Here is a 22949-nt window from a genome sequence, read left to right as displayed (position 1 = left end):
AAATTGTGTGTGTGTGTGTGTGTGTGTGTGTGTGTGTGTGTGTGTGTCTTATCTGGGGACACCATACTCTCTATTCCATCAGCCTATGACCCACCATCTTCCAAAACACAAACAGCATTTCCATGTTGAGGAATCACAGCTCTTGGCTCTGTGTTAAAAGGCTGTCACCAAGCCACTGGCCCAGCTCACCTAGGTCAGGGAAACTGCCAACAGGAATGAGAGCATCTCACATGTGTTTTGTCGGTCAGAGTCCAACCCTTGTTTTATTAAAATATTTACAGAGATAGGAAAAGCAAAGAATCAGATTAGACTATGGTGAATGTGCCACAGTCAGGCTACCTGCGACTTCGCAAGAGACTCTTTGGAACTGGATTTGGCTGAAGTTTTACAAGAGGCCTGGCTTAGCACAGACCACCCCAGGTCCACTCTCTCCGCGACAAGTGCCCATGCCATTGGCTTCTCTGAAAAGTAAGGAAGGCCACCAGGTCAATTGAATGGAATGTTTGTTTGTTTGTTTGTTTGTTTCTATTCAGATTTTTGTTTCTTCTTCGGAGAAACTCTGCTCTAGCTAGTCCTGGCATCTCTCAAATGGTTTCCAAGCAGTCAGAAAGGAGGTGACCAGCCAGAAACTAAGCTTTTCTTCCCTCCACTGAGCTATGTGTCTGAAATCAGAAGCCCCGATAGATCTAAGTTCATGGACAAAAATCACACTTTAGGTCTACACTGCATAGTGCAGCACACACAGAAAAGCTTCTCCATGACCCTGAAGCTGGTTCATTTCATGTTTCTCTCAACCCAGTCTTTAAAAGGCAGCACTTTGGTGAAGGCTGTGGAGAGGTGATGATTGCATGTTTTGTCATAGCTCCAGCTGACCAGGCCTACCAGATGCCAACGCGGCTCTGGGGATGCTCGCCCTGGGAAAGACATCGCTGCGATACCTCCTGTCTCTGCAGTACAGATGTCAGAAGGTGCACTGGGGTCCTGGATGGCACAGAACATGTTATCGGTGACACTCACTGGGATGCCATGGTCTTCATGCTGTTCCTCACACAGCAGTGAGTCCACCACTCGGACCATCCCCAAGCGCAGTGTGTCATTCTTGAATCCAGGACTCCTTACATCTGCTAGAATATTCCAGCCAGCCACAGTGATGTGGGATTCCTGGAAGGAGATGCTGAGGTCCCGAGTGGCAGCGAGGCAGACAGGTTGGACGCGGGTGCTAATGCGGGCCTTGTCTAGGAGCTTCAGGATAGCGATGTCAGCATCGAGAAGGATGGGGTCATAGTTGGGATGCAGAATGATAGCAGCAACCTATAAATGCAAGGAATGGGTAGCCATGGTGAACAGCCAGCTCCATGGAAGACAAGAATAGCCAAGCTTTGGGGATAAATCATTGGGACAAATGGTCTAAGTGACAGCTGCAATTGTTTGGAGATACTTAGCTCAAAGACAAGTAGAAAGCAATTGTTCTATTAGGAGGGTTGCAGACTGACGTACCTGGCAGGGCCTGGCAGGTGGTATTTAAAACCAGGGGGTGACTGCAGACAAGCCTAAGTGACATGGCGGGCAGTGTAGGCTATTGCAAACATACAGCTGGTTTAGCCAGAGCCCCCACTCCCAAGGTGAGCCCCTTCTCACCCGTAAGTTCTGGATGGTCTTCTCATCCCGGTCATCATCCCGGTAGAATTTTCCAAGAACAACTTTCAGGTCCGCCGTCTTGATGATGGAGACCTTCCCCAGGTCAGTAACACAATGGGCGGCCACCACCACGGTGCGCTCATTCACTAGGGCACCGCTGCAGACCAGGAACCACGCGCCCTTGTGCAGGCCCCCATCAGGCTCCCCGCTCGTCCTCCTGTAGATGGCTGCCTGCCATGGCCAACGGGTCCCTTGGATCTTCGGAGAAGTGATGTTCTCAATTTTCCCACAGACTATGGAAAAGGCACTGGTTCAGTATGACAAACTCAGACTTTTCTCATCCACCAGGGGATGGGAGTACTAAACAGGACAGCACAAATCTAAAGGGCAAACTCCATGGGCAGGCACGATCCCACGAAGCCATTGAACTTCGTTTTCTCCTCCCTTTTACTATTGTTCAACCACAGTGGACATGGTTGACTGAAGAGTCGAGTTAAAATTGAAAGCTTTGACGTCAAATAAAATGTGTTTGAATCAAAGAATGGACTACAAATGGTACTTTGGACAAGTTTCCTAAACTTTTACAAACTCAGTTTTCTTGCCTGTAAAATGGGCAGGGTAATAACAATGGCTTCATAGGGTTGTTGAGAAGACCAAATAAGATGTTGTATATAAACATTCAAAATACCAGGACTGTCATCATAAACATGGCCACAGTGAAGAAACTGTATTGTTCTTTCACATACAGGATGGCTGGATACATGCAATCCCCTATTCTAGAAACAGCTAGGTATCATCTGAATCATCATCATCGTAGCCACATGAAATAATTACTATCTTATTTACGTAATAACAACAGTATAATTTACATTATGGCCTAATGAGTGTGAAAATGGAGTTGAGACAAGTTTACCAACAGACAAATCAGCCAAGAAGACATGGCTAGAGGCGTCTGGCACCTTTTAACCCCTTCCCACCTGGTGTTTACTACTGTCTCTTTTTTCTCCTAGTAAATATATCAGAATTATCCACAAAAAATTATATCATTGAGATTTTTTTATAGTACTAGGATTTGAACTCAGGACTTCATGCTTGCTGGACAGCTGTTCTACCGCTTGAGCCATGACCTGGCTACCTTTAGTTATTTTTCAGGAAAGGTCTTGGATTTGGGCCAGGGGTGGTCTCTGACTGCAATCCTCTTACCTATGGCTTCCTGTGAAGCTGGTAGCACAGATATGAACTATAACACCCAACATATTAATTAACGTTTTGCCTAAGCTGGCCTTGAACTACCATCCTCCTGATCTCTGCCTTCTTACTCGCTAGGATTACAGTCATGAGCCACTCCACCCAACCTTGCCTATTGGATTTGATAAGTTTGTTTCTCCTGAATAGTAAGTTTAAGCCATGTGAAAGAAGCTTTTCCTGTGGAATGTCAGATCAAGCTAAGGAAAGCAGTGGAGGACCATTCCTTTGGACAAAGAGAATTTCCCCAAATGTCTTCAATAGGATGAATGGATTCTTATAGACAGCCTTGGAAAACAGAAGATGCTGTAGCTCAAAGATCCTGACTCACTTGGGATGCAAGATGGAGCCCGCCCACTCCACTTCCCAGTCCGCAAGCATGTTCTCCGGCTGCTGCCCAGGCGACGGTAGAAGGGAGAGATGCACTCATACTGCAGCTGTGTGTGTAGATGCTGGTACCCAGCGGGCAGGTCTCCAAAGGGAAGGGCCGGCTTCTTGGTAGCAGCATCCTGCAGTTTCTGCTTGCTGAAGGCTGATGAGTATAGCTGATGTAATGGTGTTGCCCTGGGTCAGGGCACAAGGGCCCAAAGAAAAACAGGGCAAGAGGCTTTAGCCTTACTAATCCCCATGTAGACACTTGGTTATGGAAGAGAAAAATGCCTACCTCCTTCTCTGTGTGTCTCTCTGTGTGTCTCCAAACACACTTCACCTGTACCACTGAGCAAAACCTTCACACATCAAACTTTTTATTCCTCCACTCCCATCTTTGGCAACTTTTTAACCCCTAGGGTTCTAACTAAACTGCATCTGATATAATAACAACCCTCCACACATATGCTTTGCACACACACACACACACACACACACACACACACACACACAGTGAGTGAGAGAAATTTAATTGCAGAATTAAACAGCAAAAGCAAGTTAATTTAAGTGGGAAAAAAATAGACACATTTTCCCCCTCCAAACATTATCATAATGGGCAATATTAGAATTGACTTGAACTAAACTGTGTTGATACAGTAGCTTGATTTAGCAATTAGCAGATGTAATTAGTTCACCTCAGAGAATAGAACTTTCTCTCTGAGCCCACTGATTGGGAGAAATATGAAGTGTTGTATGTAAATGTGGGAGGATGTATCAAATGAGCCCTAAAGTTGAAAGCCCCAGAGACTATTTTCAGGGGTTCTTTCGAGAGGGGCACACATGTCTATTTTCTTACAGCATATAATGGCTGCCAGCTGACAAGTCAGAATTCCTCTAAGAGTTAGTGTCTTCATCCCTGTTTAATAAATAGAGAACGGGAGCCCAGTGGAGTGCACAGATGATCAGAGGATCACAGGGAAAAAAATACCCCCCATCCAGAATGTGTTTTGCAAACACAATTTTCCCCCTGCTCTCCCTAATACCAGCTTGGTATTGTAAGAAATTTATTTCCTATATCTCAACCATACTTGGCTCAGAGCAAATATTCCATCCATATTGATTTCCCTTGGCATGTTTATATGCAGGTTTACAATTCTGGGAGCTTTGGAATTTGCAAATAAGACTATCTCTTGGCCACTGTGTGGCCAGCACTGCCATTGGAGGCTGTCCCATTGAAGCTGGCTACTAGAGATAGGCATATCCCCATTTAGCATCTGGTTTTCCAGAAATATGCTTCAAACCAAGTTTTAGGCTTGTTTTCTCATTTACTTGAGATGCCTGACACGTGGCCAAGTAGCCTTTCACTAAAATTGCCTTAACCAAAGGAAGGCCTGAATTCTTCCTCAATAGCTCAGGATTCCTTTACAAGACATCATCAAACTAAGGAAAAGCAATGGAGAGGTGTCCTTGGGAAGAATAGGTAGAGTCTACTTGGTGGAAAATACAGCCTAGGGAAACCACAAAGACAGGAAGTCAAAGGGGAATCTGTAGTCTATCAATAATGTTTGTTTGCATGAAAAGAGGAAGACAAAAATGGACCAGAGTCTGAGGAGAAGTGAGAAGTGGATGGATATCCTTCAATGGGAGGCTTCCAGGCCAAGCGTGACCTCTGGGATTCACTAATAGTATTTCTAACAATAGCTACTCCAACTGCTAAGTGAGTCTATGTACAAGGTGCTTGGCTAAGACTTTCATTTAAGGCTTGATGTCTAATGCATAAGGACCAAGCAGCCTCTGAAGCTGGATAATAGATTCATTTCCTGGTTTCCCACTTTCTTCTTGCAATGTGACCTTGAGCGAGTTGTTTAAATTCTCTGAGCCTCAGTTTTCCCATATGTAGTAAGATGAAAATAAAAAGGCAATAATTATAACACTCATCTCAAAGGTTACAGTGAGGATTTAATAAACAAATGCACATACATAGAAAAGCAACTGGCTCATTACACATATGTAATATGGGTTTGCTATCAGTGTTGCAAATAATCTTTGCAAAAATCTCTGAGACTATTAAAATTACCCTAGCTTTTCAAAAGGAGAAGCTAGGGCTCAGCAAGTCCAGCAGCTTGCTTAAAAATATCCAGGACTAAAGAGAAGCAATATCAGACCTTGAACCTTTGTCAACTCATTCATTCAGTAAGTCTTTTTTGAATGTCTTCTATGTGGTTGGCTCTGCTTTGGCCACTAAAATGTCAGCCTGAGCAAAGTAGACAGTGTTCTTGTATTTGTAGCTTTTATATTTGGGGGTGGGAAGATGCAAAGTGAACAGAGAAATATCCACTGTGTGTATGCATGTGTGTCTTTCTGTGTAGGTTTGTGTGTGTGTGTGTGTGTGTGTGTGTGTCTGTGTCTGTGTCTGTGTGTGTGTGTATGAGAGGGAAAGAAGGAGAGAGATAAAGACACACAGAGGGATATGGACAGAGAAGCAAACAAGCAGAGCCAAAGAGAAAGACATGGAGAAAGGGAGAGAGAGAGACATATACAAAGACAGGGATAGACACAGAGACAGAGAAGAAGAAGGAAATACACACACACATGCACACATGCACACACAGACAGAAAGAGAAAACAGGTGGAGAGAATTGCTAGGGTGGAAAGAGAAGCAAGAGAAAGGCCAGAATACATAGGCAAATGGAGTCAGCTTGGCATTTTCTTGCTAAACAAGTCAGAGAAGGTATCTGTCAGGAAAGAAATGAGAAGAGAGATAGAGGAATGGAGTTATTAATTCCCTATAATGTCCAGACAGAAAGAGCCACAAATATAAAGTTTCCAAAGCAGAATTATGCTTGAAGTGATACAAGAAAACCCAGGAGTCCCAGGCAACTGGTATAGCAAGAATGAAGAAAAGAATGTAGAAGGTTTGAGTAAAAATAAGCTTCCTCTTTCTCCACTAAAGAGTCACCACCACTGTCATCCCAGGAGGAAACGGGGGCATTCCTAAGGACTACCATCATCTGTCATCACTTCTGGTCATTTATCTTGAGTGCCTGGGCTCCACTGGCCTCCCTCATCTAGTTACAAAACCATCTTCCTAAACTATAAGCTGCTGGATTCAGTAGGAGGGCCAGCTTCTAGAAGCTGTCATAATAAATATATAATAATTTCAGGAAGACTCAAGTATTAGAAATCCAGTTCCTCAAAGACTATCAGAAAGTCTTGCTTCTTACCAACCATCTACTTTCCCACGATCCAATAAAACTTGTATGTCTTCCAAGAGTTGCTACCTCTCAGCCAAAGGCAGCTGGCTAATAAGCTTCCATCTAACAAGTTCCTTTCTTTCATGACCAGTTAGCACTAAATGTCCCTAAGAAACCCCAGACTGTCGTTGGCCAAACACAAGCAGAGAAAGGGGACGGGAGAGGAAATACTGATTATCCTTTGAAACAGAGGTCAGGTATTTCTGTCTCACCTTGACTGAACTTGCATGGGAAGAACTTTCCTCCTCACCAGGTCTGAGATCTTTGGTTCTCGACAGGCTACAGAAGAAAAACCAAACAAACAAATCAAAACCCCACCTCTGAGCTTCCATTTCTAGAGGCCAGGTGCTTATTCCTCAGTCTCAAAGGTAAGACATGGCAACCAAACACGAACAGTTCACTTAGCAAAAGAGCAGATGCCCTGACCCCTACTATATGCACAGAACGTTTTGAAGACAATTCTGAAAGGCAGCTCCACACAGGTGATTGGAATGGTGTCTGTTAACAGATTAGGAGCATCTGTGTCTGGGAATAATATTAGTGAACTTGGTCACAATAGAATAAGATTCAAAAGGAAGATTCTGAAATATAGGTCACTTAGGGATTTAGATGGTTCCTCATGGCAAACCAGACAGGAGCATCGATCACAGATAAATCTCAAATCTCTGATATTATCCTTTCATCCTGATGAAGGTCCTTTAGCCATGATGAAGGACAATACGAAGCCCAGTTTAATTTCATTAAAGTCTCTCTTTTTCTATTCACAAGTGAAAAGGGATCCTTCCCCATTTCACTTTCCCAATCAAGCAGCCAGTATTTGTCTAATTAGCAACTTAGAGTACTTTGGTTGTATTAATTTGTAAGAGAACAGTTGACAAAAATCTCCAAGGACATATGTAACACTGTTCCCATACTTAATGAAATAAAAAAAAAAAACATCAGCCTCTGTGCTGGTGGAGATGAAAGTCGCTTCTGGCTAAAGTCTAAAGTGATTTATCCCTTTCATTTCTTTCTTTATTCTCTTTCATTCCTTTTCCCATGATTCGGGTTGTTGACAAACAACCAGAAGAGAAAGTAGAGGGTAAAGGCAATTATCTGGATAATCTAGGACAAGAACCTGATTTTCTTCCCAGTAAACAGCCACATCATTGTGACCTGATCCCCAATACAGGAACTGCTAACCTAAAGCTATTTGCCAGTAATTAATTCAGTAGGAAACTAACTATTCAACCCCACTGCCATAGGGAGGTATACAACTTCCTTAAACAGAATTTCACTCTTCTGATTCCAATCTACGTTTTTAAATTTGCTTCCTAGCTTTTCTCACCTGCAGCTTACTGCACGAGTCTTTCACTTCCACCTACATCTCTTTTCTTTTCCTCTGTCTTCAATCTGGAATACCATACCAAATCCTTTTTCACATCTTTAAATCCTTTCCAGTTTTCCAGACTAACCTCAAACCTACTTACTTCATACAATGATCTCTATTTCAGAAATGCTGATATCTCCTTTCCCTGAGCTACTTGTTTGGTTAAATGTTTGACTTTATTGTATTTGTTTTTAGACATACAGATCTCTAGACATGCTTTAGACATCTGTATGTCTAAAAACAATCTGTGTGTGTGCATGCACGGATACCAGGGCTTAAACACAAGATTCATGCTTGCTTGGTTTGTATGTTCCTGGCTGGTGCTTTATCTCTTGAAGTATGCCTCCAGCCCAGCTCTTTGCTAACAAATTGAAGATGGAGTGTTATGGACTTTCCTTCACTAGTTTCAAACCGTGATCTCAATCTCCTCAGAAACTAGATTACAGGCCTCAGTCTCTTGAGTAAGTAGGATGACAGACATGAGCCACCAGTGTTTAATTTTTAGGCCTCTTAACATCACTAGCCTCTCCCCACAAAGGTATGATGTATCTTTATTTCTTTTATTTCTCTTAATTTTATTTCTCACATGCTCTTAATATTGCATGAGACTAGATAAGTGTAGCTAAATAAAGGCTTATAAATTCTGCCCTTGGGTTTACATATATAAAACTCAGGCCTGTCATCTTTTCCACACTGTTCTAATCACTAGATCATTCTTTTTTTTTTTGTCAGTCGTGGGGCTTGAACTCAGGGCTTTGCAATGCTTTCCCTGAGCTTTTTTTGCTCAAGGCTGGCAGTCTACCACTTTTAGCCAAAGGGCCACTTCCAGTTTTCTGTTGGTTAATTGGAGATAAGCACCTCATAGATTTTCCTGCCTGGACTGGCTTTGAACTGTGACCCTCAGATCTCAGCCTCCTGAGTAGGTAGGATTACAGGTGTGAGCCACCAGCGCCCGGCTCTGTCCCACTCTTGGTCACTTCAAGATGTTGTGATTAGCTTAAACAAGTTCTCCCGACATCCAGAAAAAAAGAAGCAGCAAACAATTTTAGGGATGGTTTCCAACCTAAGAGTTACATAGGGTTCCCAGGACAACTTAAGCAAGACAAGCATTTTTTTCCAAGGGCTTTAGAGCATGCATGAGCGCAATGAAAAAGGATGGTGATTCCATCTGAGTCTAGAGAAGCCAGAAGCATCCACAAATTACCTTTTATGCAGATGGGCTGTTTCCCTGACCACTGTCCATTCTGCTGACAGGTCCTTTTTTCATCGCCACTAAGAACATAGGAGTTGTTACAAAAGAAGGACACAACAGTGCCAATCTTGGCATTACGCCCATTTAGAAGTCCGGGGCCTCCTGTTATTTTCTTGTATCCGTTGACTGGACCCCCAAGGTCTGAGCAGTTTCTTTCTTCAAGAACTAAAAGTGAAAAAGGAAAAAAAAGATAAAGAAGAACTGTTGGGGTTTGAGTTATCCAATTTTAGAAGAGAATCTTTTCACATTTTATTGAATTGAAAATGCAGTGAGACAGACTGTGAACGGTGGCACCTAGAAGAATTACCAAGAGAAATCTCATAATAGAAAATGCATGTGTTGGGCATGTCTTTCCTTTGTTTTAATGATTTACTCTTACACATTGAGAATGCTTTCATTCTAAATATAAGTAAATTTGACACTAAATCTGCCTCTCATATGAGCGTATTAATTTCTTCTCTCAAACTGTGGAAGCTTAGCAAGCCTGGACAAAATAAATACTTCACACGGGTTTTAGTATCAATATTCAAGGGTTAGTGTTTTGGAGAGTTGTTATAATATCCCCTTGGTTTCTTAATACTTGGACAACTAAATTAAACTATTATGCTTTCTGTTTATCTTGTATCCTGAAAGTTGAACTGAATAGAAACAAGAATGAATATATAAAATGAGCTCTGATTTTACATTTCATATCCAGAACATAACAATAAAGTGTGCTGACGCTTTAGTTTCAAAACAAAACAAAACAAAACTAGAGGAACTAGGCACCAGTGCTTCATGCTATAATCCTAGCTGCTCAGGAGGCTGAGGCATGGAGAATCAAAGCCAGCCCAGGCAGAAAAGTCCACAGGACTCTATCTTCAAAAGTAACCAGCAGAAAGCTGGACTGGAGGCATTGCTCAAGGAGTCTCAAGGGTTAGAACACCAGTCAACCATATAAGTTGAGTGAGCCCAAGGCCCTGATTTCAAACCCCAATACTTAAAAAAAATCAATAAACAAAAAACAACTAGAGGATAATACAAAGGCAGAGATATAACAAAGTTCTCCTAGTCCCCAAATTATAACTTTCCATCTGTATACTTAATATTCATTTCAAAGGTATTCTATTTTTTAGCTCCTGTTGAACAAGCTCCTTAAAGTAGAAATGTATCACCAGCTGTTCTGATCATGGAACAGGATTTTAGATACAGTCTGGAAATATTCTGTCAGGTAACATGTTTTTCTCAAATATATTATGCCACCGTAAGAATTCAACCTTTAATTACTGAGTTTAGGTACCAATCAGTAACTGGGTCCTTTGACAGCCTCCCTGGGCTGTTTTTCATCATTTCTTCTAAGATACAACCTCATCCCTATAAAATATTTCTTATTGAACACAATTATGTATTTGACATCCTTTTCTTCTTATAAGTGTCTCAAGTATATTACAGGTAATCTATTTGCCTGCCTCTAGGCAAGAAAAAAGAATCTCCATTCAGATAATACCTCTCAACTGTTTCAGAATTTAAACTAAACAATTCTTCCCTGTGTTATACGGCAAGGTTTCTATACCCCACCGCATGGCTTCTTCTCCCAGGCTGCCAATAGACCAAGGTGCAGAAGATCAATCATTCCCTATGTGCTTTAGGGACAGGAAATAGGAGCAATTCCCTGGAGATGGGGGTAGGAGGGGGAGACGAGGTGAATCCAAAAGTTCTATTTTTAAGTGTTAAAAAAAATCAGACTTCACTGAGCAAGCTGCTTAAAAATACTGAGATGGTATGAAGAAGGCAATGCCTATTTTGATGCTTTGAGTGGACTCAGAAAATCTCAGTGCTATATTTTTAAGGATGACTCCAGGATGTGAGAAGAAGAGCAGAGAAAGCAGGGCAAGTTGCTTCCATAATGGAGTTGTATTCTGTGACAACTGACTCAATCATTTCTGAACATAGAGCCCAGAAGGTCACCACTGAGACCCAGAGACTGTAATCAAAATCACGGTTTAGTCAACCTTCAAGGTTTTGATTGTTTTTCTAATTTATTGATGTTTTAGAGGTGATATGCAATGGGATTACATTTACATACATCAGGTAATAAGTACATTTCCTCTCACATAGTGTCATCTGTTCCCTCATTCTCTCCCATCTCCACCCACTTAAAAAACACAATTAGTAGCCAACATACAAATGGGGATGTTATCTTGGCACCAGTGGCTCATGCCTGGAATCCTAGCTACTCAGGAGGCTGAGATCTGAGGATCACTGCTCAAAGCCAGCCCAGGCAGGAAAGTCCATGATACTCTTTATGTCCAATAAAACATCAGAAAATCAGAAGTGGTGCTGTGGCTCAAGTGGTAGAGTGCTCGCCTTGATCTGAAGAGCTGAGGGACAAGTGCCCAGGCCCAGAGTTCAAACCCCATGGTCAAAAAAAAAAATGATGGAGATGTTTCACACAATAATATATATTACTGACTTCTAATACAATTCAGAACTCAAACAGAGGGCCTACACTATCACACAGCAATGGTAACAGGAGTTGAGGGCTCATACAATCCCCATCACTGCCTGCCCCTACAAGCATCTATGCCAGTTGGCCTATCAAAGGTCATGGTTTATGTCATTCATGTGTCATTTTTTAAATTCATTTTGAGCTTTGCTCATGACAAAAATAAAAAAAAATCAAATAAAATTTAAGATCAGTCCTGTCATACTGAGAGAAAAATGAACTACACTTGAGCCACGTCAGGCTCCGAAGATAAGAAATCCTTTCTACTGATGGTTTGAGCAGATAAGCCTGAGAGCTGACTATTTCTCCCTTTGAAAGAAATCACCTCTATAGTGTGGAAGTTCTGGACTCCCACATGTGATTTGCCATGTGCAGTGTTTTCATGGAGGGTCATATGTATATGTGTGTGTGTGTGTGTGTGTGTGTGTGTGTGTATACATATATATACATATATACATATATATATATATATATATATATATAGTGTGGGTTTAAGTTGCAAGAACTTTGGGGGGCTCTTGAACCCTTGAAGGGAGCAAAGATTTAGAACAATGCAGGTCCTTTGCTTCTCCCACTGAGGAGACTCCAAAAAAAAAAAAAAAAAAACTAATGTGGCAAGTTTGTTGATAGTGTGTTCAAGTCTTCTTCTGTCTCCATCCTGATTTTGTCAGTTTGTTGTTGTTTTTTTTAATCATCACTTATTGAGTTATAGATGTAATAAAATTTCATTCTGTAATGGTTGATTTTCCCATTTCTCATTTGAGTTCATCAGCTTTTACTTCACATATTTTGAAGCCTAACTTTAGGTATATACACAATTGGAATTGTTATGATGAATTGAACTCATAATGCAATGATAATTTCATTATTTTCATAATACCATTTTCTCTAAAATTTATTTTGTTTGACTATAATATACCCATTCCAGATTCTTTGAGATTGGCATCAACATGTTATTTCCACTTTGTGTTTCTCTATTTCTGTCTTTGTATTTAAAGTACATCTTTTCTAGGCTACTTGGATCTTACTCTGTCTACATTCTGAAAATCTCTGCTTTTTAATCTGGATGTTTAGACTATTTACATTTAATGGTATTGGTATGTTTAAGTCTGTCATCTTTCTGCTTGTCTTTTTGTTGGCCCATATTGACTTTTTTGGAATATTTTTTCAATTCCTTAAAAAGAAAGTAAAGAAAAAAATATTTGAAATATAAACACCTCTACCCAGGGTTGAGAGATACTGCTACCGTTCCACAACTCTTATTATTATAATCTGACATTTCTTTTTTTTTTTTTTTTTTTTTTTGTCGGTCATGGGGCTTGAACTCTGGGCCTGGGCGCTGTCCCTCAGCTCTTCAGCTCAAGGTGAGCGCTCTACCACTTGAGCTACAGCGCCACTTCCAGTTTTCTGGTGGTTTATTGGAGATAGGAGTCTCACGGTCTCTCCTGCCCGGGCTGGCTTTGAACCGCGATCCTCAGATCTCAGCCTCCTGGGTAGCTAGGATTACAGGCGTGAGCCACCGGCGCCCGGCTTATAATCTGACATTTCTTAAATCAGGTCACACATGTACTTTCCATATGGTATTTCTCTATTTCTGACCCCTCCCTCCAAAGCTATGATTAAATCACCAGTGCAGCATGAAGTTGATGAAATTTTTAGAATGGAGAACTTTTACTTGGTTTTAAGTTAGTGCTTATGAAATGTGATCAGGATAGAATCAAGTGATATAGTTCTAAGTTAGGTACCAATGGCATATAAAATAGACTGAATGCTTATGTTCCCCAAAAGTTCTATCTTGAAGCCCTAACCTCTAATGTTGTGGCATTAGGAAACAGTCTTTGCAATGTGATTAAGTCATATGGATGGAGCCCTCATGAATAAGATTAGTGTTCTTATAAATGGGAATCCAGAGTTTTTTTCTCCCTCCTTCATCCATGTGAGGACACAGCAAGAAGAGAGCCATCTATGTACTGGGAAGCAGAACCTCTACAGGCAAGTCTTCTGGCACCTTGACTTTGGACTTCAAAGCCTCCATAACTATAAGAAATAAAAGTGTGTCGTGGTATGGTATTCAGCTTCAGCTAAGATAGAAGACCTACTATATGGCTGACCACCAAAAAAAACACAGACAATTGAAATAGATTTGTAAACAACCTGACAATGTATCAATCTGATACTACCCAAAAGTATCTATGCTAAATATGTGCATGGAAATAAAAGATAAGATGGGGAACTTCAGCCTAACACTGAAAACTTAGAGAAATAACCAGAGGAAACATATAAAACTGAAAACAATAATGACAAATGGAAATCTCTGTGTGGATGAGTCTAGCAGCAAATTGATACAGCTGAAGACCATCAATAATCTGAAAAACAGCTTCAAAGAAAAATTGTAGAATAAAGCTCAAAGAAACAAAACTGTGAAAATGCTCAGAAAAATGTAAAAGGTAGGAGAGATACAGGGAAAGAGTAATAAGCACATATTCATCAGCATCTCAGAAGGAGAGAAGAGGATGGAACAGAAACTAGGTATTAAGAAATAACAGCTGGTATTTTTTCTTTTACTGCTGAAAGATGTCAGCCTACAGATTCACAAAAGCCTGAGCTACATAGATATAATGAAATTCACATAATTTAAAGTAGCCAGGGTGGGGATATCTAGAAAAACATACTTTAAAATAATTACAGTCATCAGCTTTGTTTTTATTACATTAAGATTTATGTTTTTACAGTTTCTTTCAAGTCTTGACTCATAAGATGTAACCTTTCGTTTTGTTATTATTTTGTCATTACCTTTTGTTTGATTTTCATTATTTCTTAAGCATGCAGCAGAATTACTTGATCCTCTCTCATCCACCAAGACTCTCTGTTAAGCATCTAAACCTAGAACTCTGTCTTTTGCCCTTTATTTTTCTCTGCCCATGCAAATATCTTAATCTATTGTACAATTGTGCAATAATATAATTTTCCACGAAATAAGTATAGCTTTTAGACTCTGGTAGAAAAACAATGTTTGCTAACATGGAATAAATAGTCATTCAAATAATCCTTTTATTTTTTTTCTCCTGTGTCAAGAACACACACGTGGTAGGTACTCAGTAAATATTTATTCATGGGGAAATGACCAAAAAGTTAAAATCATTCATTCTTCTACTTAATGTACTAGGATCTGGGAACTCAACTCCCCAAGCTTTGTTTATCTCATCTATAAAACAAAGTAACACCTACCTGGCTGGGCTGGTATGAGGAATAATTGACATAACACAAGATTTCCCTTTCCCTTACTTTCCTTGGTTTACAAAGGATTTAACTGCATTTAATAGTTAATTCCCCAAATTTAATACACCCTAAAGAGAAAAATCTCAACAGCTTATTATTTAATTCTTGCATCATGTAAGAGTCTTCTTCATTTTCTAGGCTTTTGGTAATGTTGATCTTTGATGAGTTTCTATCATTGGTGTTCATTCAGATTTCATGGTACCAACCATGATATATATATACACATTTATATGTTCTATCTTGCACAATAAAGCTTTAAAATTACCTTCCTATATCAGACAGCCACTGGGCATTATTCTTTCTCACTTTCGGTACTTTCCAAAGTTGCATTCTCCCTTAGGATGCTTTTGAAGAGAATTCTAGAACTTGCTCCATCCACCTTTGTCTCCCCCAGTTAAGACATATTCCTGGTGGGTGGACAGGGCCATCTGCATCCCATCAGAGCTGATTCCTGTGGTTACATTTGAAAGCAATCTTTTCTGTTATTGTTCCTATGTGCTCTTTTTTCTTTATGAACCTTTACATCTCCCCATGGAAGAGAATCATGATTCTTCTGTTTGATTTGTCAAGAGCTTTAAATGTTTCATTTCTCCTCAGTGAAATGTGTATTTTCAGGAAAAAACCCAATGAGAGTTTAAAACATCTGCATCTCTGCCCTGAAGCCCCATCAGGCTTTTGCTTTTGCTAAATAAAATATTCCATGATTAGTAACAAATAGCACATTGCCATGTTACTTTGGGGACTCTGCCTGGGGATGTAATCATATTGAGTTTAGCATGGCACTATGTGTTTTGTCATGAACAACAACAACAAAAACATCACTGAAGGTACATTGAAAGAATATTTATCCTTGTTTTTTGTTTTTGTTTTTGTTTCTTTTTGGTCGGTCATGGGGCTTGAATTCTGGGCCTGGGCGCTGTCCCTCAGCTCTTCAGCTCAAGGTGAGCGGTCTACCACTTTGAGCCACAGTGCACTTCTGGTTTTCTAGTGGTTTATTGGAGATAAGAGTCTCATGGACTTTCCTGCTTGGGCTGGCTTTGAACTGTGATCTTCAGATCTCAGCCTCCTGAGTAGCTAGGATTACAGGTGTGAGCCACTGGTGCCAGGCTCCTTGTTTTCTATCTAAGGGCAATTGTATCATTTACTGTATGGTTTACTATGATTCTACTTTCCAAGAGGCACACCTGATGGCTTTGTCCTGTAGCCAGTCCCTCCTCTATCCTTTGCATGCCCAGAGTACCCATCGCTTAACCTCTCTGTGCATGCTTTGCTGCTGAGGAGTACAAACTATAAGAGGTCAGCCCTGGGCATGGGCTCACACAAATGGTGAGCAGATAAATACCTTGATGTCTGTCAACCAACATTCCACCCCAGGGTTGCTTATAATGAATTATTGATGGGTGTAGAGATATCAAAGCCCAATTCCTGTTTTTTTAAAGAGGGAATTTGCACTCCCTAGAGCCCCAGTGCAATCAGCCTGAGTTTGGGAGTTTAGTTGCAAATACTCATGCTTGATTTCTTCCCTTACTTGCCTTGCTCTCTCAACTCCCCTACTGGCTGATCCTAGAAGTGCTTTCTGTAATAACCACTTGGCCAAAAATACTGGAGTTGGGGGTCTTTTGCAAAAGAAACAAGCCCAAGATAGCTCTGCTATTTTCCTCACGCTGGCAGCAGGAGTTCTAACGCCTCCCATCCTGGTCCTGCTGAGATTGATAGGATCCCAGAAAGGCAACTGCCTTTTAGCCCTGGACTTTGAGCCCTGCCTGCCTTTCAGCACTCCCGGATGGTGAGGAGATCTGTAAAAGGATGATCCCCTGGGCAGCAAGAGTGGGTTTCTGCTTCCTTTCCACTGCTAGGCCACCCCTACCCTAGTCAAGCTCTTTTACCAGAAGGGATCAGGTTGCCTGAACAATGGGATTCCTCCCGCTGAATGGTGTGTAGATCTACAATCTATCATCAGAGGACTGTCACAATTTGGTGCTATAACCACTACTGTTTTTCATAATCCTGGAGCAAGGAGGAGGCGCCAACTATGACTAATATACTGAATTTTCATGAGCCTGGATATTGGAATCAGATCTAAGTTGATGTAAGGCAAATGAAGTTCTATTTTTATCTCCCCTATCGGATTGGCACAGTAAGAGTCAGATAGCTGGGATGACTAGGCTGGAAGTCTGATGGCGCAGACGAAGAACACGTCAGGACCATGTCTTCAGGAAAAGTGGTGCGTCAGTACATGCTAATTACCTACTGTCCTGTGCCCTCAGCTCAAATCAATGGCATTGAATGCATTAAAAGGAGGTCCACATGCCATGCCTGGCCCACAGAGTGGGCCTGCTTCCTCATCCCAACAATCCCCAAACCCAAGCGCAGATCCCAGTCCTACAAAGGTCATGGGGCCTGAACTCTGGGCCTGGGTGCTGTCCCTCAGCTCTTCATCTCAAGGCTAGTGCCCTACCACTTGAGCCACAGCACCACTTCCAGCTTTTTCTGCATATGTGGTGCTGAGGAATCGAACCCAGCACCTCGTGCATGCAAGGCAAGCACTCTACCACTGAGTCACCTTACCTACCCCATTATTAACACTTTTATAATTTAGAAAGCTTAAGTGTACACTATCCCAACCCTAATGCTTAGGTATAAAGAAAGAGTAGGCTTAGAATGAAATCAACCATGTTTGCATCTCCAGATGGAGTTGGGTTCACTCTTTCCTTCCTTCCTTTCTTTTTTTCCTTCTTTCCTTTTTTTTTTTTTTTTGATGTCATTCATGGGACTTGAACTCAGGGCCTAACGCACTGACCCTGAGCTTTCTTTGCTCAAAGCTAGTGCTCTACTACTTGAGCCACTGCTCCACTTCTGGCTGTTTGGTGATTAACTGAAGAGTCTCACAGACCTTCCTATCTAGGCTAACTTCAGACCACAATCTACAGATCTCAGCCTCCTGAGTAGCTAGGATTACACGTGTGAGCTACCAGTGCCCAGCTATGGGTTAACTTAAAAACAAATCTGCATCCTGTCCTTTTTATTGTTCTTGTTCTGCTTCTAAATTATTTCAATGATTATTACTTACATTTGCTTTGACTTCAGAAATGGTTCACTATGATGTACAAAGCTATGCATAAAAACATACATTTCTTTTGGCAAGTTTTATGATAATGGAACATTTAGGAAAGTTAGATAATCACAGCTGAGTAAAAAAGTAATTCGGGTACCATTCTGCCTCTTTAGTAAGAGCTAGATTTCAGCACCGTGAGTTACAGCAAAGGAAATGGGTCCAAAGTCACCGAAGTTCATTCACCCCAAAGTGAGCTGGTAATAGGGGCTGTGAATGGATGGGTGTTAGTCTTAATTCTTAGTATATGCTTGGTATCTACTCATTATCACCCATCACCAAAATCAAGGAAACAACTTGTGACATGACTTTGGTTCTGTTTAGAGAAGGCATTAACTTTCTCACTGGGGTTTTGTTCATTCTGGAAACCTGACTTAACCGGAAGCCAGTGCCCAGAGACAGCCATCAGATGGCCTCTGACCACTTTTTCCTCCTCAGCTTATATTTGAATTTGGTGCTTCTGGATAAAATCAAATATTAATTTAGTCCCATGAAGGTCTTTGCCAATAAGGAAATAATGATACAGCTGATGATGTGATTCCCCACTGAACTCTTTTGATCCCTTTCCAACCAATGGCATCCAGCCCCCCTGATGTTTTCCAGCCCTCTGTGGGTGTGAATGAGACACAATCCATGTGAAATTATGCTTGGATTGCACACACTGCTATTTATTCATCCAGCAGCAATTTGGAGGCTGAGGCTTACAATTAGCTATTTGATCTTAATCAGTATTGTCTTGGGCCTCTGGTACACTGTGTCTTTCGAGCACTACTTTTCCGGTGTTTGGATGGCCTATTTAATTAGACAGCTGAGATGCCTGCCTGTGCCTAAGAGGTAGGTCAACTTTGACAATTTTTCAGTAAGTGCTGGCCATTTTGTTTCTTGTTCAGGATCAGCCTGGCATATCCCCACTTGACAGAGTTGATAGGTAACCTACATAGGGGTAAGAAACGTAGCCATCCTACAAGAAGAAAAGTAAATCTAAGTCTTCTTAGAGTTTTCCCAGCTCTCAGAAGGTCTCTGAGTGAGCTCCAGGGTTGGGAATTATCCTGGAAGATAAGTCCCCCAGTGGTAATCAGAGTCAAATTTTTGGATATATAGGATAAAAATAATTATAGATAGATAGATAGAAACTTAGAGAGATGAAAACAAGAGATCTTTTTTTCTTTTCTTTTTAAAAATTTTTATTTTTTGGTGATTCTTTCTTCTTTTCTTAATGTATGGTATATTTGCATGTATATCTTCAGGAGGGTGGGGGAGGAAACAGAACTTGAGGGAAAAGGGTGAAAAACTGTAGCCATGGAGCTCACTGGACACTGATGAAAGTAAACTAGACAACTCATGGGTGATACTGAAAGGAAGGGACTGGGAGAGAGTCAGGGAAGAGAAGATGGATAAAATAAAAGAACAAAGAAAAGAAATGGTTACTATGAAAATGTCCTGAGCCCAATCATTCTGTTGTTTTGCCCTCAGAATGAGAAGAATAACCTTGCAAAGAGAGTCCTGCGCTGTTGAGAATGTTGGAGTCAGGAGATTCCACAGTACCTGGTATAAAAAAGTACCGGGCATGGTGGCATATACTTGAAATCCCAGCACTATGAAAGATGAAGCAGGAGGACTGGAAGTTCAAAATCATCCTGGCTACATTGTGATACGCTGCCTCCAAACTACAATAAAGTATCTTTTCGTCACCATTACCACCAATACCATTATCAAAGGCCTTATGAGAGAGAGTTGTTTCCCAGAACCATGTATGATTCTCTCCTCTCCACTAGAAAAGAACTAAGGTCAGGATTGTTCTGTGGCTCTGCAAAAGGAGGGAACAAAATATACAATGTGTAGCCCTGCCTTATTTCCCTAGTGCCTGGTACTTAATGGTTACTGAAAAGGGGCTGGATGAAACTATGAAGTAGAGATGGTCAAAGCACCACAAGAGAATGTGAGCTCAATTAAGTAGATAATGGCATGCAGAACACAGAGCCTGGGTTATATTAAGAACAGAGAAGCTGGGCACAGTAGTGTACACCTAGAATTCCAGGACTCAGGAGAGTAACACAGGAAGGTCATGAGTTTGAGGATAATGTAGATTTCATATCAAGATCCTGTCAAGGAAGAGGAGAAGGAAGAGAAGGAGGAGGAGGGAGGAGAAGGAAAAGGAGGAAGTAGAGAAAATAGTTGGCTATTACTGCATTTAGTAGGTTAACAAGATGTACTGGATTTTACAAAGAAGCTTTCCTCTTCTAAACTGAGGGAGGAATAAGAAAGGAACCCTCTGTTGTCTGGCTTTGGTGCCTCTGTCCAGGGTCTGGAGTTCATCTCAGGGCCATGATGGCAGAGAAGCTTATTTCTATCAGAAGTTAATTCTGCTAGCTCTCACTGCTCTGGGCTTTGAGCTCGGTTTCCTCTGTTCTCAGTGGGTACATAGCATGTCCCAGCTCTAATGGGCTACCACTTAACCCAAGACCCAAATACAATCTGCCTCATGCATTAAATTGTGCCTCATGACTTCATATGCCAAATCTATCTGTCCTGCCTAGAAGTAGGCAGATGAGTACAGAGCAGGCTCAGCACTGCTTGACCCTTCCACACTGTGAGGCCTTCCATCCCATTTTTGTGGAGGTGGTCAGGCTGAGGAGGACAGCTCACAAGGCCTCACCTGCCTTGCCCTTACTTGGGAGGAAGACTGCTCATGCCAAAAGAATCTGACTAGCAAAACATGCCCCTCACATGACAACTTGACATACCTTGTCCTGCAAGAAACAGCTTTAGTGAGGAGACCCACAGAATTCTGCTAGAACCTAGAAGAATTCATGACACGATTTCATTTGGTCTGTGTAGATTCAGGCTCACCCAATAAGAATTGGTCCAAATGAAAAGAACATTTTTAAAAAATCATTTCACACACACACACACACACACACATATACACAAGATTGGTAACTATACAAAAGTATCTTCTAATGTGTTCGTTGGCAGATTTAGTTATTTGGATCCGAATCTAATGGATGTCATCTTTATGAACACACGAAGAAGGATGTCAGAGATTCACTTCCATCTTAGGCAGGGTAAAGAGATGGGAATCCTGGGTAATGCACCGCAGTGAGCAATCTGCCAGCTTAGACTCCATTGGGATCTGATGGCTCTGTGTTACTAAGTGCTATGGTAATGACAATGGATCTCCAGGACTATCCTCTATGAAAATCCTATAATCCTCAATCCAGAAGTCTAAAACTGGATTGCTTCTTTTCTTTTTTCCCCATATTATGCCAATAAAAAAATACAAACAAAAAAAAATGATGACCTGAAGCCCATGACTCCAAAATGACCACCAGAGAGTAGACAGACATCCCATCATGTGTTAGATGAATGACTATTGAAGATGATCAGATAATGGATTGCTTTGGGCAACTTTCTCTGTAGTGTTTAAAATCTTACTCGTGTATCTGTTCTAAGAACTCCTCTTCCAAGTGGTCCTGACTACAAAGGTTCACCGATAATTATGCCCCATGAAAGTGTTATCTCCTGGAACCCACAATTTCCTTATGACAATGATAATGTCAGTATCCAGTTAACTTTTTTTTTTTTTTTTTTTTGGTTGTGGGGGCTGAACTCTGGGCCTGGGCGCTGTCCCTCAGCTCTTCAGCTCAAGGCTAGCACTCTACCACTTGAGCCATAGCACCACTTCCAGCTTTTTCTGCTGGTGCTGAGAAATCGAACCCAGGGCCTCAGGCATGCAAGGCAAGCACTCTACCACTGAGCCACTTTCCCAGCCCTCCAGTTGACTTCCTAAACCAGATCTTTTTTGTCCGTATGGTGACACAGTGGCAACAAGACTTCGAGTGTAGCAAGGATCTAGGAAGGTCAGTCACAAGGGAAACTTAGAGAGCTTTGTTATACCTGGGACCCTGAGGTAGATTTGTAGAAACTAGTACTGCAGCCTCACTGCTTTATCTGGAGGTCTCTCTGCTTTTTGACCCAGTGTAAATGGCCTTGACTGAGAACCAGAGGCAGCACTAAGAATTACGATAACTCAGACACAGAAAGACAAGCATCTCATGTTTTCTCTCACATGTAAAATGAAAGAATAATGCCTACTGTTTTCATAACAATGGATGATGTGAAAGTATATGACCTGAATCATAGAAAACTACGAGGGACTATGAGTGAGAAGGGAAAGAAAAAAGAGAGAGTAGAAGAAGGGTGAATAGACACGATAACACACAATCTATGCATACATGGAATTATCACAGTGTGTCCAATTATCTGGGCATGAGGTGCATGCCTGTAATCCCAGCTACAGAGGAGGCAATATGAATAGTTCTCCTCTATAGAGGAGAATTTGAGGTCAACCTAGGCAAAAACAAAATATGAAGGGGTTTCTGAGAATTTTGCTCAAGCAGCAGGCCTTTGATTCAATCCTCAGTGCCACAGAGAAACGCATAATTCATATATGTAAATAATTATGATTTAGAAAGAGTAACAGCGCCTGTTACCAACTCTGTCTTATGTGAATCATCACATTCTATCTCCACAAACACCCTGAAAGCTAACTGATATTATTATTTTTTTTTATTTTTTTTGTCGGTCATGGGGCTTGAACTCTGGGCCTGGGCATTGTCCCTGTGCTCTTCAGCTCAAGGAGAGCACTCTACCACTTGAGCCACAGCACCACTTCTGGTTTTCTAGTGGTTTATTGGAGATAAGAGTCTCATGAGTTTTCCTGCACAGGCTGGCTTTGAACCATGATTCTCAAATCTCAGCCTCCTGAGTAGCTAGGATTACAGGTGTGAGCCACCAGCATCTGGCTTAACTGATATTATTGTTCTCAACTTATAACAGAGGCTTGCAGTCATCAAATAACTTGCCCAAGGTCATGGGGGTGAAGTCAGAGACTCAGTGTCATTCCCGTGTCCTTCTAGCCACAGAGGCTAAGCCCTTCACCCTGG

The 22949-nt window shown here is 41.3% G+C and overlaps 1 protein-coding gene across 1 annotated transcript in view; it reads right to left on the bottom strand.

The window, feature by feature from the left end:
• Positions 1–244: 244 nt before the first annotated feature.
• Positions 245–22949, bottom strand: part of Pamr1 (peptidase domain containing associated with muscle regeneration 1) — a 75921-nt gene continuing 53216 nt past the window's right edge. The window contains exons 7-11 of the mRNA XM_070032590.1: positions 9080–9292; positions 6719–6785; positions 3215–3447; positions 1639–1931; positions 245–1311 (exon numbers count right to left, since the gene is read on the bottom strand). Of these exons, the coding sequence (XP_069888691.1) occupies positions 775–1311; positions 1639–1931; positions 3215–3447; positions 6719–6785; positions 9080–9292 (1343 nt within the window). The 3' untranslated portion in view covers positions 245–774. The remainder of the gene's footprint in view (positions 1312–1638; positions 1932–3214; positions 3448–6718; positions 6786–9079; positions 9293–22949) is intronic.

The sequence above is a fragment of the Dipodomys merriami genome, unplaced genomic scaffold (assembly GCF_024711535.1).
Source record: "Dipodomys merriami isolate MVZ:Mamm:240054 unplaced genomic scaffold, mDipMer1.0.p SCAF_21, whole genome shotgun sequence".
NCBI lineage: Eukaryota > Metazoa > Chordata > Mammalia > Rodentia > Heteromyidae > Dipodomys > Dipodomys merriami.
This window is presented reverse-complemented; position numbering and strand designations above follow the sequence as displayed.